At 40.1% G+C, this 12,586-nt stretch overlaps 1 protein-coding gene across 1 annotated transcript; it reads right to left on the reverse strand.

The window, feature by feature from the left end:
* Positions 1-9,109: 9,109 nt before the first annotated feature.
* On the reverse strand, positions 9,110-10,416 carry LOC127238534 (phosphoglycerate kinase 1). Its single transcript, XM_051207147.1, has one exon. It carries the CDS (start codon positions 10,410-10,412, stop codon positions 9,159-9,161), a length of 1,254 nt encoding a protein of 417 aa, XP_051063104.1. The 5' UTR covers positions 10,413-10,416; the 3' UTR covers positions 9,110-9,158.
* Positions 10,417-12,586: the final 2,170 nt, after the last annotated feature.

Below are 12,586 nucleotides of genomic sequence, written 5' to 3' on the forward strand. Positions count from 1 at the left end.
CCAGACCATGAAGCTCATTGGGGTAACAACAGCTACTGGTACATGAAGAAGGGAAGCTTCTAAAGCAGATGTAGCCCCAATGCTGACCTTGCCTTGACATGTTCAGCCTTCAGCTCAGTACACCAGCCAGTATGATGGAAACAAGAACGATGGGCTCCAGCTACTGTCACCACCTCCGTTCTTCACAGTCAGTCCAGGATGAGAAGCTGCAGAAAGAAGTGTCCCAGTAGTTTTCCTTTTTTTCTTGTTTCTATTATCTGTATTTTGGCACCGTTTCTATTTTGTTTGAACTGGCCCTTATAGTTGTATGGTTTTTTTTTCTCCTCTTTTATTTATATTTATTCACATATGGAGGTGTGTGCATAATATGGATGAGAATATTCTGGCAATGAAAATAGTTTAGTGGTAAGGTATAATGAGATTTTCTTTCTCCTTCCAGCCTGTTTGTTCACTCTTATAGTTCTATGGATGCAAAAATATATGATGCATTTTTAAAATTTAAGGTACACTTGAGCTCATCAGAAAATCACAGATTGTACATGTTGATATAAATATAAAATATTGATATTTTAAATCACTCTATCATTAAACTCCTGATCATGCTAGAATTTTAATCCCATTTAAATATTCCAGAACATGGAAATTAGGGGGAAAATCAGCTAAGTTAAAGCATTAAACATTGAGACAAATAGCCAAGCATACCACAGAATTAGAATAGGGTTTGGCGAGTTCACAGTGATTTCATATGCTATGTTTTGTGCCCTGCAGAACTCAGGCTGGGAATTAATTGGCATTTTTAGCCATGTTGACAAGTCAGACTTTAAGAGATAACTGTATCATGATAGCATTGTCTCCGTGGGTGAATAGGGTCAGTCATGACAAGAGTGAGGCTTGAGTAGCAGGTCAGTTTTAGGAGGTGCCACTTGGGTCTCTTATCCCTCTATCTTAGCCAGGCTTACTTGTCCCTCAGCAGAGTTGTGACATAGCATGAAAGCATTCACTAGACACTGGCAACAAGTACTGAGAATTCTCAGCTCCAGACTACATTCCCTTTAGTTTGTGTTTAAAGTGTATTAATGGATAGAACCAGAGACTATTGCATGGAGTGAGGTAACCCAGTGCCAGAAAGACACTGTGTTCTCTCTTTTTTTTTTGTGGATCCTAGCTTTGAACCTTTGCAAGTGATTAAAAACATGGAGTCCCTGCAGAGTTCAGAAAAGTGAAAATGGGAAACATGGTAGGGGAGAAGGGGCTTTAGATATATATCACTAAGGATCAGGATAAACAATTCGGCTGAACAGGTGTTTATTCAGGGAGAAATAACTCACAACATAGACAGGTGAACACCAGCAGGGTCCTGCTTCCAAGAATTCCTCTGGATGTCCTCCTGTCCCAGTGCAGCTGGCAAGAAGGCACTCTCCCTGCCTCCTCTGACCTAGTTCCCCAGGTCACATATGCCCCTCGCTCCACCCCCCAATGGGTGTGGTCAGTGCCACAGAAGGAGACAAAGTGAATATCCCACTACAACCCAACTCAAGTGAACACATGTTTTTTCTTCATTACTTCAATCCCATTGCTCACTATAGCTCTGTTTACATTATTTTATCTGATTTTAGGTTTGATATATAATATCTTCAAAAAATTCAACCTTTTTTACTTGGTGAAGACACATTCAACATCAACTTTATTTTAAAGGAAACAAAAATTTAAGAGTAGAGAGAAGACAGAAAACGAGAAAGATGAAAGGTATTTCTGTGAACCATAAACATAGATAAAACTGAATAAAGTATTTATATATCATCACATAATTACTAACTAAATTAACTTAAGATACTTATTTTTAATATTTCTAAGCATCTTCATTGCCTTCAAAACTTTTTTTGTGGATTGTACAGTTTCTTTATTGAAATATAATTCATATATCAAAAATGCATCCAATTGAAACAGAGAGTTTTTTAAAAAAATGTATTTACAAAGCTGTACAACCAGCTCTAGGATCAATTAAATATAACATAAGACATTTATTAGCTCATCTCATCTACAGTTTTATTATGCCATTTCTTAATTGAAACTCATCAATAAACTATCCAAACCATCCATTTAATAAACTATTTTTGGTAGATTTTGACATAGTGCCACAGTTGTATAACATTTATGTATGTAGTCATTTTTAAGATACTACATCAAGAGGTTGAAGAGATGGCTCAGTGGTTTAAGAGCATTTACTGCTCTTCTGAAAGTTCTGAGTTCAGTTCTCAGCATGCACATAGCAGTTCACAACTGTCTGTAATTCCAAGATCTGACAGTCTCATACAAACATACATGCAGGCAAAACACCAATGCACATAAAATAAAAATAAATTATTAAGAAAAAAAGATATTGCATCAAAATTTCTGTCAATAAAAGAAAAAGCTATCTCAAACTTTAAAACATCTTTATTTATTTATTATTTTTGTGTTTGAACGTGGGATACATGTGTCACCATTCGGGGGCTAGAGAAGGCCAGAGGAGACCAATGACTGTCCCACTTCATCACTCCCTGCTTTGTCCCCTTAACAGGGTCTTACATTGAACCTGGAGTTAGGCTGGTGACCAGCAAACCCCAGCATCCTCGATCCACCTCAGTTCAGAGGTTACAGACTAATGCATGTCTACATCCAGTTTTCTTGAACATGTGCTAGGGAATTAAACTCAAGTACTCTTAAAGGGGCACTGTCATGGGAGATTCGAAGAAGATTCAGAAATCCTGGCTGTAGTCTATAAGGCTGCATTGTCCAGCTGTTTTGAATGTAGGATCACCTCGTACTCTGTTACAGGTGGTCTGGCTTGATCAAACCACATTAGTCTGGAAGGAACCCACATCTTTTAATTTTCTGTGGAAACAAAAATAGAAATCCTTTTCTCCAGTAACTTGTCCTTGAACTTAAATTTTGGAGTCAAAGCATTTTTTTTTATTTAATTTATTATTTTACATGTCGATCCCAGTTCCCTCTCCCTCCCAACTTTCCTCCCCCTTCCATCCCTCCTTCCCTCCCTTTTACCCTCTCTGTCCTCTCACATGCACTCTAACCACCCTCTCCTCCCATTCCCCCACCCCAATACCATATGTAGGGGAATGCCATCCAGTAGGGGTCATGTAGATCTGACAGGTCATGTGAAGTAGGGACTAGGGCTTCTCTCCTGTCTCTAGATTAAGGCAGTTATCCCTCTACGGGGGATGTGTTCTCAAGTTCCTTTTGTGCACTAGGGATACATACTGGCTCCACTGTCTGAGGGTCCTAAGACTGCTCAGTCCTTCTGGCTGAGACCCATATTCAGGGGGGCCTGAGTCAGTCCCATGCTGGCTTCCCAGCTATCAGTCTGGTGGCCTGTTAGCTCCTCCTTGTTCAGGTAAGCTGTCTGTATGTGTTTCTGCCGCCTGGTCTTGTCCTCTCCATCTGCATCTTGGATCAACTTCGACTCAGTGATTATGTATGGGTGTTTGCTCCTGTTTCCAACAGGCATTAGTTGAGGGCGCCATGGATAAGTTAGTTGTTGATCTCACTCTCTGGGAAGGGCATTTATGTTAGCCTTTCCACAGAAGCTCAAATTGTTAGTTGGCAGCACCCTTGAAGTTCTCCAGACCTTTCTTTGTGTTCACTTTTAGCTTCAAAACAATATTGGCTCCATCTTTTATGTTCTCTCTCTCTCTCTCTCTCTCTTTCCTGTCTTCTATTCCTAACCAGGCTCAATCTTCCTGGTCACACATGTTTTCCTTTCCACCCCTCGTTTTCTCCTACTTCTCTCTCCATTTGCTGCCCCCACACTGCCCCTGAGCTCTGGGGGACTTGTCCCTTCCCAGTTCTGTGAGGGAATTTATATGAATCTCTTAGAATACACCTTGTATCCTAGTTCCTCTGGTGGTGTGAATTATAAGCTGGTGATCCTTTGATCTAAGTCTAAAATCCATATATGAGTGAGTATATACTATGTTCCTCTTTTTGTGACTGGGTTACCTCATTAAGGATGGTTTCTTCAAGTGCCATCCACTTGCCTGTGAATTTCAAGATACCATTATTTTTTCTGCAGAGTAGTATTCCATTGTATAGATGTGCCACATCTTCATTAACCATTCTTCAATTAAGGGGCATCTAGGTTGCTTCCAGGTTCTTGCTATTACAAATAGTGCTGCTATTAATATAGTTGAACAGCTGTCTTTGTTGCATGGATGGGGATCATTTGGGTATATGCCTAAGAAGGGGGATTGCCAGGTCCTGTGGTAAACTAATTCCGATTTCCTGAGGAACCATCACACTGATCTCCAAAATGGCTGTATGAATTTGCACACCCACCAGCAGAGGAGGAGTGTTCCCATTTCTCCACATCCTCTCCAACATGAGTCATCATTGGTGTTTCTAATTTTAGCCATTCTGGCAGGGGTAAGATGGTATCTCAAAGTTGTTTTCATTTGCATTTCCCTGATAGCTAAGGATGTGGAGCATTTTCTTAAGTGTCTTTCAGCCTTTTTGATTTCCTCTATTGAGAATTCTTTCTTCAGTTCTGTACCCTATTTTTTAATATGGGTATTTGGTGTTTTGTTGACTAGTTTCTTGAGTTCTTTGTATATTTTGGAGATCAGCCCTTTGTCGGATATAGGATTGGTGAAAATCTTTTCCCAGTCTGTGGGCTGCGTTTGGTCTTGTCCACTATGTCCTTTGCCTTACATTAGCTTTTAAGTTTAAAGAGATCCCATTTATTGTTTCTTTCAGAGTCTGTGCCCCTGGAGTTATGTTCAGGAAGCAGTCTCCTATACCAATTTGTTCAAGGGTACCTCCTACTTTCTCTTCTAAGAGGTTCAATGTGGCTGGATTGATGTTGAGGTCTTTGATCCATTTTGACTTGAGTTTTGTGCATGGCGACAGACATGGGTCTATCTGCAGTCTTCTACACACCCTCATCCAATTATGCCAGCACCAATATTGAAGATGCTGTCTTCACGCCATTGTATAATTTTAGCTGTTTTGTCGAAAATCAGGTGTTCATAGGTGTGTGGGTTAATATCAGGATTTTCAATTCAATTCCATTGGTCAACCTGTCTATTTTTATGCCAATGTTAGGCTGTTTTCAGAACTATAGCTCTGTAGTAGAGTTTAAAGTCAGGAATGGTGATGCCTCCTGAAGTTCTTTTATTGTTTAGGGTTGTTTTGGCTATCCTGGGTCTTTTGTTTTTCCATATAAAGTTGATTATTATCCTTTCAAGGTCGGTGAAGAATTGTGGTGGGATTTTAATGGGGATTGCATTGAATCTGTAGATTGCTTTTGGCAAGATTGCCATTTTTACTATGTTTATCCTACCTATCCAAGAGCAAGGGGGATCTTTCCATTTTCTGGTATCTTCTTTAATTTCTTATTTTAGAGCAACAAAGTTCTTATTATATAGGTGTTTTACTTGTTTGGTAAGCATTACACCAAGATACTTTATGTTGCTTGTGGCCATTGTAAAGGGTGATGTTTCTCTGATTTCCTTCTCTGAATCTTTGTCATCTGAAAAAAATAGGGCTACTGATTTCTTTGAGTTTATCTTGTATCCTGCTAGTTTGCTGAAGGTGTTTATCAGCTGTAGGAGTTCCCTAGTAGAGTTTATTGGGTTGCTTATGTAAACTATTATATCATCTGCAAATAGAGTCAGTTTGACTTCTTCCTTTCCAATTTGGATCCCCTTGATCTCCTTTTGTTGTCTCATAGCATTAGCTAGAACTTCTAGTATGATATTGAAGAGATATGGAGAGAGTGAGCAGCCTTGTTTTGTTCCTGATTTCAGAGGAATTGGCTTAAGTTTCTCTCCATTCAGTTTGATGTTGGCAGTTGGTTTGCTGTGCATTGTTCTTATTATGTTTAGGTATGTTCCTGTTATACCTGACCTCTCCAAGATCTTTATCATTGAATTTTGTCAAAGGCTTTTTCTGCATCTAGGGAGATAATCATATGGTTTTTCTGTTTCTATTTGTTTATATGGTGGATCACGTTGATAGATTTTCATATGTTAAACCATCCCTGCATTCCAGGTATGAAGCCTACTTGGTCATGGTGGATGATTTCTCTGATGTATTCTTGACTTCGGTTTGCCAGTATTTTATTGAGTATTTTTGCATCGATGTTCATAAGGGATATTGGTCTGTAGTTTTCTTTCTTAGTTGTTTCTTTGTGAGGCTTGGGTGCCAAGGTAATTGTGGCCTCATAAAAAGAGTTTGGCATTGAATCTTCTGTTTCTATCTTGTGGAACAGTTTGAGGAGTAGTGGTATTAGTTCTTCCTTGAATGTCTGGTAGAATTCTGCATTGAATCCATCTGGCCCTGGACTTTTTTTTGGTTGGAAGGCTTTCGATGACTGCTTCTATTTCATTGCAGGTTATAGGTCTATTTAAGTTGTTTGTCTATTCTTGATTTAATTTTGGTAAGTGATAGTTATCCAGAATTTTTTCCATTTCCTTTGAATTTTCAATTTTTGTGGAATACAGATTTTCAAAGTATGACCTGAAAATTGTCTGGATTTCCTCTGTGTCTGTTGTTAAATTCCCCTTTTCCTTTCTGATTTTGTTAATTTGCATGTTCTCTCTCTCTGCTTTTTATTAATTTGGATAAAGGTTTGTCTATCTTGTTGATTTTCTCAAAAAACCAACTCTTCATTGCATTGATTTTTTGTATTGTTTTCCTGGTTTCTATTTTGTTGATTTCAGCCCTCAAGTTGATTATTTCCTGGCATCTACTCTTAAGGGGTGAATTCGCTTTTCTCTGTTGTAAGGCTTTCAGTTGCGCTGTTAATCTCTTATGTGACTATCCTCTGTTTTCTTCATATGGGCACTTATTGCAATGAACTTCCCTTGTAGCACTGCTTTCAAGGTGTCCCATAAGTTCGGGTATTTTGTATCCTCATTCTCGTTGAATATTAGAAAGTCATTAATTTCTTTCTTTATTTCTTCTTTGACCCAGGAGTGGTGCAATTGCACATTGTTAAGTTTCCATGAGTTTGCAGGTTTTCTGCTATTTGTATTGTTGTTGAATTCCAATTTTAAAGCATGGTGGTCCGATAAGATACAGGGGACTATTTCTATTCTCTTGTATCTGTTGAGGTTTGTTATGTCTCCTAGTATGTGGTCGATTTTAGAGAAGGTTCCATGTGGAGCAGAGAAGAAGGTATATTCTTTTGTCTTTGGATGGAATGTTCTATAGATGTCTGTTAGCCCCAGTTGAGACATAACTTCTGTTAATTCTTTTGTTTCTTTGTTGAGTTTCTGATTTGTGGTCCTGTCTAGTGTTGAGAGTGGTGTATTGAAGTCTCCCACTATAAGTGTGTGAGGTTTTATATGAGCTTTGAGTTTTAGTAGTGTTTCTTTTACGAATGTGGGTGGCTTTGTATTAGGGGCATAGATGTTCAGAATTGAGACTTTGTGTTGATGGATTTCTCCTGAGATGAATATGAAATGACCGTCTTCATCTCTTTTGACTAGTTTTGGTTTGAAGTCTAGCTTGTTAGATATTAGGATAGCTACGCCTGCTTGCTTCTTATTTCCATTTGATTGGAAAATCTTTTCCCAACCCTTTACCCTGAGGTAATGTCTATCTTTGGAGCTAAGATGTGTTTCTTGTATGCAGCAGAAGGATGGATTCTGTCTTTGTATCCATTCTGTTAATCTGTGTCTTTTTATAGGTGAGTTAAGACCATTAATTGAGGGTGAGTAAGGACCATTGATTGTTGATGGTTGTTTGATTTAGGTTTGTTGTTGGCAGTGGTATTGTGAATATATTTGTTCTGCTTCACCCTAGATTTCTGGTGTAGTTGGATTATCTGTTGCCTACATTTTTGTGGGCGTAGTTACCTTCCTTGGGTTGGAGGTTTCCTTCCAGAACTATCTGTAGGCTGGATTTGTAGATATGTATTGGGAAAATCTGGTTTTGTCATTAAATATCTTGTTCTCTCCATCTATAGTGATTGAGAGTTTTGCTGGATATAGTAGCCTAGGCTGGCATCCGTGTTCTCTTAATACTTTTAGAACATCTATCCAGGACCTTCTGGCCTTGAGGGTTTCCATGGAGAAGTCAGGTATAATTTTGATAGGCCTGCCTTTATATGTTACCTGTCCTTTTTCTTTCAATGCACTTTCTTTATTCGGTATGCTAGGTGTTTTGATTATTATATGTCGAGGGGTCTTTCTTCTTTGGTCCAGCCTATTTGGGGTTCGGTATGCTTCTTGTACTTTCATGGGCATGTCCTTCTTCAGATTTGGAAAGTTTTCCTCGATGATTTTGTTGAATATGTATTTGGCACATGAGAGCTGGGCTTCCTCACCTTCCTCTATGCCTATTATTCTTAGGTTTGGCCTTTTCATGGTGTCCTATATTTCGTGGATGTTTTGTGTTAAGGATTTGTTGGATTTATGATTTTCTTTGGTTGGTGAATCTATTTCTTCTAGTTTATCTTCTGCACCTGAGATTCTCTCTTCCATCTCTTGAATTCTGTTGGTTATGCTTGTGTCTATAGTTGCCTATTTTTTGCCCAGTTTTTCTATTTCCAGCATTCCTTTGGTTTGTGTTGCCTTTATTTTGTCTATTTCAGTTTTCAAGTCTTGAACCGTTTCCTTCACCTGCTTAATTGTTTTTTCTTGGCTTTCTGTACTTTCCTTAAGGAATTTGTTCATTTCTTCCACTTTTTTTTTTTTGGTTTTTTCCTCCATTTCTTTAAGGGATTTTCTCACATCTTCTTTGAGGGCCTCTATCATTTTTCCCCCCAGTGGACATCTTTATTAATAGAGAATCAACTTTTCCAAACCTACAACTGGAATTTCATCTTATTTCCATGCTGTGTCATAAACAGTGACCAAGCTAACCAGAAGCTAGTCAAAGAGAACTAAGCTTTTATAGTGCACTTTCTTTTACAGGCAGAATATAAATAGATGCACTCTAGAATGCACTTAGCTGCTAAGGGATTTAAATGGGATCTTGAAGAATGTAGACAAATACTGATGCAGTAAAGATGAGCTGAGATGCTGTGCAAGTGTTTAAGGGTTCCTGGTGCTACATCTCCACCACTATCTGAGTCTTGTGCTAACACCAAATGAAGATGCGGAAAATACACTAAGTTGACTTAGGGGCTATGCACAGGAACCAAAAGGCAGGAAATACTAAACATTGCTGAGAGCATCCACACTAGGAAGGACTTTACCTTCCAGCACCTCCAGTCTGGTGCCACCCCCAGTGCTGACATGGCTGACTTTATCCTCTGTATTCCATTTGGCACAGCAAGTGGCAGTATCTCCACCACGTATGATAGTGATGCAACCCCTAGAAGTGGCTTTTACCACCTCATCCATTAGGGACTTGGTTCCCCTGGCAAAAGCTTCCCATTCAAAATCCCCAACAGGTCTATTCCAAACAATCTGCTTAGCTCGAGCCACAGCCTCAGCATATTTCTTGCTGCTCTTAGTACCACAGTCCAAGCCCATCCAGCCAGCAGGTATACCAGAGGCCACAGTAGCTTGGCCAGTCTTGACATTCTCATCAAATTTGTCAGCAGTGACAAAGTCAACAGGCAAGGTAATCTCCACCCCATTTTTCTCAGCTTTGGCCATGAGATTTTTGACAATCTTGGCCCCTTCTTCATCAGACAGAGAAGTGCCAATCTCCATGTTGTTCAGCACCTTAAGGAAGGTAAAAGCTATTCCACCACCAATGATCATCTCATTGACTTTGTCCAGCATGTTGTTGATCAGCTGGATCTTGTCTGCAACTTTAGCTCCTCCCAAGTTAGCCAAGAAGGGTCGTTCAGGACTCTCCAGAGCTTTGGCAAAGTAGTTCAGCTCCTTCTTCATCAAAAATCCACCAGCCTTCTGTGGCAGATTCACACCCACCATGGAGCTGTGGGCTCGGTGTGCAGTCCCAAAAGCATCATTGACATAAACATCCCCAGGTTTGGACAGTGAGGCTTGGAAAGCATCAATTTTGGCCGGCTCAGCTTTAATCTTATTCCCAGAAGCATCTTTTCCCTTCCCTTCTTCCTCTACATGAAAGCGGAGGTTCTCCAGCAGGATAACAGTGCCAGCTGCTGGGTTGGCACAGGCATTCTCTACTTCTGGGCCCACACAGTCCTTCAAGAACAAAACATCCTTGCCCTGCAGTGATTTGCGTTCTGCAGCAACTGGCTCTAAGGAGTACTTGTCAGGCATGGGAACACCATCAGGCCGGCCCAGGTGGCTCATAAGGACCACCGACTTGGCTCCATTGTCCAAACAGAATTTGATGCTTGGGACAGCAGCCTTGATCCTTTGGCTATCTCTTATCTGGTTGTTCTTCATAGGAACATTGAAGTCCACCCTCATCACGACCTGCTTCCCCTTCACGTCCAGCTTGTCCAAAGTCAGCTTGTTAGAAAGCAACATTTTGGCAACACGTTAGGAACGAGACGGTGGGACCAGAGAAAGAGGAGACCACTGCGATAGTCGTGCGCTTTTGAAGCCGGCCTCTATCATTTTTATGATGGTAATTTTTAAGTCGTTCCCTTCTGCTTCCTCTGCTTTGTTGTTGTGTTCTGTTCTAGTTGGTATAGATTCCCTAGATTCTGGTGGTGTCATGCTTGTTTTTCTGTTGTTAGGTGTTTTCTTGTATTGCCTTCTTCTCATAGCTTCTTCTAGTAGGTGTTGGTGGGGTCTCCCCTTCTCTCTATGGTACTTCCTCGGGGGGCTTAGGTGGGTCAGAGATTCAATATCTGTAGCTCTGTGTGGTCCAAGCTCTCTAGGAGGTCTCTCCACAGACAGGGACCAAAGGATGGGGTCAGAGCTGAGGATCCAGTAGAAGATGCCATGAGCCAATGGCTCTAACCAATGGCTGGCAGAAGAAGACAAAGGCTGAGCTGAAACTTAAAAAGGTTTTGCAGTATAGTCGGATCTCACTGGAAACTGGAACTCTCTACCTGAGGCCTCTTTCTTTAGCAGAGGCCCAGATTTGGGGGTCAAGGATCTTGCGGGTAGGAACTCAGAGTGGACCCACAGAGATAGGCAGATCTCTGGGAGGGGCCCTGGACTCCAGCAGAGGACTGGAGGTGGGGTCAGAGACCAAGCAGGTGGAAATTACGGGTGGTCCCAGCATGGAAAGGCAGGTCTCCTTTGTTCAGAGTTGCTCTGAGAAGTCTCCGAGGTAGGGTGGACTCGCCTTCAAAACCTTTTAAAGTGTTGACAGTTACTTTAGTTGCTTATGTTAGCTGACATTAGCATAAATAAATTGCTTCTGTTCTCGACTTCACCTTGAAGCCATTTTTTTGAATTTGTAATTCCCTGTCCTTTGGTAATCAAATTATATTTAATTGAAAAATCAGAGGAAACTGATAGATTACTCCAGAGTATTCGGAATATTCTTGTATTTCTGAGTAGTGAATAATTTTCATTATGTGAACAATTAACATCACATTCTATGAAACTCAACTCTATGCCAAATGGGGGATACATGCTGTAATAATGTATCTTTTGTTATGATTTGTCTATTTGTACTGACTTCATCTAGAATTTTTGACAGAGTCCCTCAAAGTGCCGCCTGATGGTAACCAGCAGATAATCTGCCATTTCAAAGGGGTTCCTACTAAGAGTCAGCAGCAAATACACTTGGCATTGCTATATCAAAACATCTTTCACCTTGAAGAATGTCTTTTAATTACACCCTAACATTTGCTATGTGAGTGGCAACAAGGCTCTCATGAATTTTTTTTTAAATAGTAAGCAATTTAAACAAAAACAAACAAATATTTTAGTGAAATCCTTCCTCTGTGCTCCTTATTGGCTGAATCAAGTAATATCATATAGAAGTGATTACAGAAAGATCAAGTTTCTGTCGAGGAGGTGGTACTCCTTTCTCCAAAAGTATTCACTTGTTTTAATTTTCCCAAGAGTCTTACAATTCTAAGTAACTTCAGTTTTGTTTCTTGGGTTTTTTTTTTCCAGGGGGGTGTATGTGACATTTTCTTCTTTATTTTAGAAGCATTGTAAACTGTAGGCAAGGAAGTTGAGTATCTCAAAGTTCTTTTCAAAATAAAATGAGTAGAAGGGCTTTCAAATTCTAGTGTGGTGTTCTTCCAGGTTATTAATATATTTTGTACATCATAAAAATAGCCAAGTGTCTGCTACCCAGAAGGCTCCCTTCCCATCATCACCAGTCTTATGGAAAGGGCTTTGAGGCCTGAGCCTCTGCCATACATGTGGAAGCACTTACCAGTGTTTCATAAAATGTTAATTTATGGTAAAAGCTGGTTTCATCACCGAGAACTAACATGTGAGTAAGTTACTCCATACATCTTCAAGAACTACTATGGAAAAACCATTTGTGTACTGTGAAGGTGTGTTGCTGGGATTGGCTGAATAAAGAGCGAGCTGGTCAATAGCTAGGCAGGAAGAGGTTAGGAAGAACAGCAAGAGAGAGAACATTGGGAAGAAGGGCAGCATCACAAGGCAGATGGAGAGGGAGCAAGATATGCAAGAGGACAGGTAAATGCCAGGAGTCATATGGCAAAATGTGGATTTATACAATGGGTTAGTTTAAGTTGTAAGAGTTTGTTAGTAACAAGACT

The sequence above is a fragment of the Phodopus roborovskii genome, unplaced genomic scaffold (genome assembly GCF_943737965.1).
Source record: "Phodopus roborovskii unplaced genomic scaffold, PHOROB, whole genome shotgun sequence".
Classification (NCBI taxonomy): domain Eukaryota; kingdom Metazoa; phylum Chordata; class Mammalia; order Rodentia; family Cricetidae; genus Phodopus; species Phodopus roborovskii.